The following is a 6,000-nucleotide window of genomic DNA, read 5'->3' on the forward strand; positions in this document are numbered from 1 at the left end:
CACAGCACCACTTCCGGTTTTCTGGTAGTTAATTGGTGATAAAGGGCCTTTCCTGCCCGGGCTAGCTTTGAACTGTGATCCTCCGATCTCAGCCATCTAAGTAGCTAGGATTACAGGCGTGAGCCACAGCACCCAGCTTGCCTAAACCTTTTTAACAACACAAACTGTAGGAATAAGTCGCATGGGGTTGAGGGTTTCATGCAGGCAGTTTTAAACACAGTAGAACCACAATCTACATTTGAAGATGAAGACACGTTATAGAAATACAGGACCCTTCCTTTTCTTTGTTCCATGTGTGTATGTATTTCTCCTGTGTTATCAAAGCTTCTCCTCTAGAGCTGAGGTATGCTTCCAATATTCACCTCAATGCCTCATCTAGTGACCTGGCCATCAATCATGTAACCAGATCACACGACTTCCATCCACAGTCCATTAAAAAAACATTTATTTATTTAGGGTTGGTCCTGGGGCATGAACTTAGGGCACTGTGCCTAAGCTTTTTTTGCTCAGGGCTAGCGCTCTGCCACTTGAGCCATACCCCCACTTCTGCTGTTTTGAGTGGTTAAGTGGAGATCAAAGAGTCTCTCAGATTTTCCTGCCTCAGCTGGCTTTGAACTGTGATCCTCAGATCTTAGTCTCCTGAGTGACCAGAATTACAGTTGTGAGCTACCTGCACCTGGCTATATATATTTTTAAAGCTAAAAATGAGACGATTTGTATTCAGTGCACTGGGTTCCACAGGAAGCTTTAGAAGGTTAGAATGTGTGACTGGCTAGCATTTGGCTCCAAATTCCCAGAAAAAATTTTGGAGTGAGGATGTGTTTTAGAAGTGGTAGGAGTTCCGCGGATGATGCACTAGCATGCCCCACCTCCACCGCAGGAGAGTTTGCCTCCTCCTGCCTATTGGCTACTTTATTTTTACTGATGTATCAGTAAAACACGCCCCAGCTCCAGCTCTCTCTGCCCTCTGCTGTCCTGGGGTGGAGACAATGGATACAATCCTTTCCAATCACTGCTGCTGGGCTGGGCCCCAGGGACGGACAGATCTGTGAGTGACCCCACCATAATACCTCACTCCCCATTTCTGCTCCTGGGGAGAGCGTGACAATCCTTCAAGGTGCGTGCATGCATGAGGAAATCACAACAATCTCTCAATGTTAATCCAGACACTTGGGGCTTCTTGGCAGAATAGGGATTGCAAATGCTCCAGAACTATCTATACTTCTCGTGACTCCCTTGTGTGGTCTAGAATTGCTTTCACTGCTTGAAGGTTCCCAGTTGGAGTTGAAGTGGACCCTTGCTGGGACATGGTCCCTACGCCAGGTCACACCCGCAGGCCCACTGTGAGGCCCGCATCCTCGTGGCTTAAGAGTCAGAACTCAAGATTAATCATATGATGATAAAATTCAAAGTCGAGCCAGCCAAGAGCCGAGGGTCCTATGGCCCCGGGCAGTCTCTGTGACCTACCTTGATATCTTGGATCAGCTGCTGGGTGGGGGTGTCGATAGGGGCCTTGGTGTCTGTGACGTTTTGAATGGCGCTGGACCATCTGGTAGCTTCGTTGAGCAGCTTGGTGTAGAGCCGGTAGCAGTGCTTGCGCCCGTACACCGTGACGTTCCAGTAGCCTGTGTGGGCAGCGACAGAAGTGCATCAACTTAACAGGTATCCAGTGAGTAATGAGAAACAGACGGCCCTTGCTGGACATGGTGGCACCTGCTTGGAATCCCGGCATGGGGGGAGGCAGAGGTAGGAGAATCCAGAGTGTGAGGCCAAAATGGACTAGAGTTCAAGGTCAGCCTGGGTTATACAGTGAGACCTTGTCTTAAAGAGCCATAGACTGAAAATGTGGCCAAGTGATAGGGTTCTGGGGCTTGATCCCTGCACTGGAAAGAGAAAGACAAATATTCGGGCAAGAAACTCAGAATTATTAAATACATCAACTGTCATACTGTCTCTCAAAGAAAGAGCAGGGACAGGTTAAGGTCTCTTTCTAGGCTTTGCTGAGAACCTCGCGACAGTCTGACTTCCTTCCACCTGATGCAGACCTACAGCCTGCGTGGTCGCAGGTAAGACAGGAGTTCACCATCCAAACACAAACGGGGTGACCATGTTTTCCACATGCACAAAATTACAACCAGAAACAAAAACCAAAGGAAACACGGTACCGTCAACCAGCCAACACTGCTAGGTGTTGACACTCGCTTCCCGCTGCTCTCGGTCAAGTTCACCAACAGTCAGGACTCAGCTACGCTAAGGTGCACAGAGTCCTTCCCCAGGGGAGCACGCGCAAGCACCCACAATGCAGAGCTTCCCCAAGGAGGCGCCATGTCTACTGACGTGCTCTTCTCCTTACCAGGGTCCTTGTGTACCTCCGGACATCGTCCCTGTGGCTTAAATACCAAATATCCCTTCAGCAAGCACAGACGTCCAGGAGGCCAGGGGGAGGGACAAAGCACGCGCTCTAGCAAGCACTTCATCCGCAGCCAGGCTTTACCTGTCTCTTTGAATATCTTCTCATCGGGGGGCACGACCGAGCACAGGCTGTTGAGAACCAGGTTCCCCAGCTTCGGCGCGTTCTTTTCTGAGCTCTTGTAGTAATCCAGGGAGTTGTGCGTCAGGACAAACCACCGCTTCTTCAGTTTCAGTGAAGACATCTTTGGACTGTTCTTGGCTTCTTTGTGTAACCACCCTGGAAGGGCAGACATAAGTGTGAGCCAAAAAAATGAGAGAGGCTGGGGGTGGAGCGCAGGCACGCCTGCAATACACACGCCTGCAATACGCACGCACGATCCCCTGAGCTCCAGTGCCAGCACCGCATAATACCTAACCACAAAAAAAGCCAACAGAAACAACAAAAACCTACGGGCACCAGTTGCTCACACTTGGACTTTTAGTTACTCAGGAGGCTGAAGAGATGGAGGATCATGTTTTGAAGCCAGCCTGAGCACACACACACACACACAAAAGTCTTCCAGCTTCTATCTCTAGAGAGAACCAGCAAAAAACCCACTGGAGATGTGACTCAAACGGTGGAGCTAGTCTAGCCAAGCAAGCTTAAGGCCCTGAAATCAAACCCTGGTATGGGGGAATGGGGGAGGGAACCCTATGAAGAGAAACCCTAAGTACCATGAACTCATTTGCACGGGCTGCATTTCTACCTTTATGCTACAAGATGGCGACGTTTTACTTATGACACTTGCAAGTGTCATGCCAGGAACAGTGGCGACATGCCTGAATCCCAGCTTCTGGGAAGCACAGGCAGGTGGAGCAAGAGTTCAAGGCTACAGGAACCCTCTCAACAGAATAAAACAACACCCCTCCACTCCCCCTCCCCCGCACCCCCTGGAGAAGCCACAGCAAGGCGTGCGCAGGCCAGAGCTAGGGGAGGTGTGAGGGGTGGTCACCTCACCTCTCACGATGAACTCCTGGCCCTCCACCCTTGTGTCCCCCTTGCATCTCTGCAGCAGCGTGATCCAGTGGTGCATCTCCTCTGGGGTGTCGGCGTTGCAGTGCAGCACCCGGTTGGCCGTGATGATCACGAATGAATTGGGTCTGAGCAGTGGGGAACAGAAGAGAATAAGGGCTCTCAGCAGCAGCGGCCCATCACCCTGTCTGCCCCGAGCCTGGTCCTGGGTCACAGGAGCCTCACTGCTATCCGATTTGTATTTTATATCAAGGCAAACCTTACTCATTTCTGCAGGATTTATTTTATGCATCATTAACCTTTAAACTTGGAGCAGCACATCCATTTGGAAGGTCTTGGGAGGGAAAACATTTCTTCATGCAAAAAACTTTCCAGAAGAAACTCAGTTCCGGGAAGGCTAAATAAGGTGACCATGGGGGAAAATTTTTTTTTGAAGTTCCTCCAAAGTCAATTTCTCCCTGCTTCTGGACACGCCATGGATACTATTTCCATCCGTAGAGAGTGAAATATCAGACACTGGTAAAAGAGGACCGGGAAGCAGGTATTCAAGTGGATATCTTCTGTACTTGATTACAGAAAGCTAGCAGGGCTGGTGCCAGCGGCTCAGGCCTATAATCCTAGCTACTCAGGAGGCTTAGATCTGAGGACCACCATTGAATACCAGCTTGGACAGGAAAGTCCATGCATGAGACACTAATCTCCAACTGGTCAGCAAAAAGCTGGAAGAGCTGCTACTCTAATGGTAGAGTACCTGTCTTGAGTAAAAATCTCAGAGACAATCCCTAAGCTCTGAGTTCAAGTTCTAGTATCAGAATTTTGAAAAATGTATGTACTCCAATAAGGATACATTTCTCGGAGCTGGGAAGGTGGCTCAGTGGTATGAGTGCTTGCCTTGCATGCATGAGGCCCTGGGTTCGATTCCTCAGTACCACATAAGCAGAAAAAGCCAGAAGTGGTGCTATGGCTCAACTGGTAGAGCACTAGCCTTGAGCTGAAGAGCTGAGGGACAGCGCCCAGGCCCAGAGAGTTCAAGGACCCGTGACCAAAAAAAAAAAAAAAAAAGGATACATTTCTCAGTCAGGGATGAAGTTGGGAAGAAGTGAGGAAGGGTACTTAAAGTCTAATAATAGCATTTTATAAGAGGTTTATAAAAGCATAGACCATCCCATGCCCAGCCTGCTGGACACTAAAAAACGTTAGAAATCCGATGAATACTCTCCATGTACATCATCAAAACTCTTTCCAAGTTCTTGTTCTTCTTTCTCCTCCTCTTGCTCCTCCTCTTGCTCCTCCTCTTCTTCTTTATCATCATCATCACTTTGCTGTGTGGTTAAACTCAGACCTTGTGGCATGGTAGCAGGCATCTATCTTGTGTCAAACCTCCAAGCCCTTCAAGTTCATTATTAAATTTAGAGGAAAAACTCCAAACGCTCCCTGGACTAGAATACCATTTCCCTAAACAGTTGTTTTCTATCTGTGTTTCCCTAGTTTATCTCTCCATTCACACGCCCAGTGAAGCAGCCATGGCTCAGCACAGAGGACTGTGGTGGCTTGGAGCTTACCTATCAGGGCTGTCGGAGGCGCACACGGAATCGATCAGTCCCACGTCCAACGTGCCCTGAAAAGGAGCAAAAAATGGCCAGTGAGAGAAGCCATCAGCAGGACACTGCAACACCTAGACTACAACACCCTGAACACACCAAGCCAACAAGCAGCAAAGAACTATGCAGTAATAGTTATCGCATAGTCCCTCCCACACAGCCTCAAGACAGGGTGGAAGCGGCAGACCGTTGTCAAGCATTCTGAAGCTCCACTTGTAATCCTGGTTACTCAGGAGGCTGAGATCTAAGGATCTTGGTTCAAAGCCAGCCTGGGAAGAAAAGTCTACCAGACTCCATCTCCAAAATAACCAGCGAGAGCTGGGCTGGAAGCATGGTTCAGGTGATGGAGAGCCAGCTGAGAATGAAAAGCGAAGCAAGAGGGTGAAGCCACGAGTTCAAGGCCAAGGACCAGCAGCAAAAATAAAAAATTTAAAAACGAAACAAAAAACAGGAAAAAACCCCACATGATCAAGTCATCATTCCCTCTTATTCTTATAATATTGTCAGGGAAGTAGTGCTGGTGAGCTCTTTCAATAGTATACATGTTCTGGTCTAAACTATGATATTTCATTCTAATTTTTTTGGCCGGTCTTGGGCTTGGGCGCTGTCCCTGCACTCTTCAGCTCAAGGTGAGCGCTCTACTGCTTGAGCCACAGCACTACTTTCAGTTTTCTGGTGGTTTATTGGAGATAAGAGTCTCACGGACTTTCCTGCCCGGGCTGGCTTTGAACTGTGATCCTAGGCTCAGACCTCAGACTCCCGAGTAGGTAGGATTACAGGCGTGAGCCACCGGCGCCCGGTTTCTAATTTCTTAAAATAGAATTTCACCCAGTTTTTATGTGTCTGGAGAGAAAACAGTACAACTTAGAATTCACGCAGTCTTGGGGCTGGGAAGGTGGCTCAGTGGTAGAGCGCTTGCCTTGCATGCATGAGGCCCTGGGTTCGATTCTTCAGCACCACATAAGCAAAAAGAAA

At 48.8% G+C, this 6,000-nt stretch overlaps 1 protein-coding gene across 1 annotated transcript in view; it reads right to left on the bottom strand.

Moving 5' to 3' along the window:
- Myo10 (myosin X) overlaps window positions 1-6,000 on the bottom strand; it is a 102,879-nt gene that overhangs the window by 9,700 nt on the left and 87,179 nt on the right. Inside the window, exons 27-30 of the mRNA XM_013013865.1 lie at window positions 4,987-5,042; window positions 3,410-3,552; window positions 2,495-2,689; window positions 1,468-1,625 (exon numbers count right to left, since the gene is read on the bottom strand). Coding sequence (XP_012869319.1) covers window positions 1,468-1,625; window positions 2,495-2,689; window positions 3,410-3,552; window positions 4,987-5,042 — 552 coding nt within the window. The remainder of the gene's footprint in view (window positions 1-1,467; window positions 1,626-2,494; window positions 2,690-3,409; window positions 3,553-4,986; window positions 5,043-6,000) is intronic.

The sequence above is a fragment of the Dipodomys ordii genome, unplaced genomic scaffold, assembly GCF_000151885.1.
Source record: "Dipodomys ordii isolate 6190 unplaced genomic scaffold, Dord_2.0 Scaffold21, whole genome shotgun sequence".
Taxonomy (NCBI): domain Eukaryota; kingdom Metazoa; phylum Chordata; class Mammalia; order Rodentia; family Heteromyidae; genus Dipodomys; species Dipodomys ordii.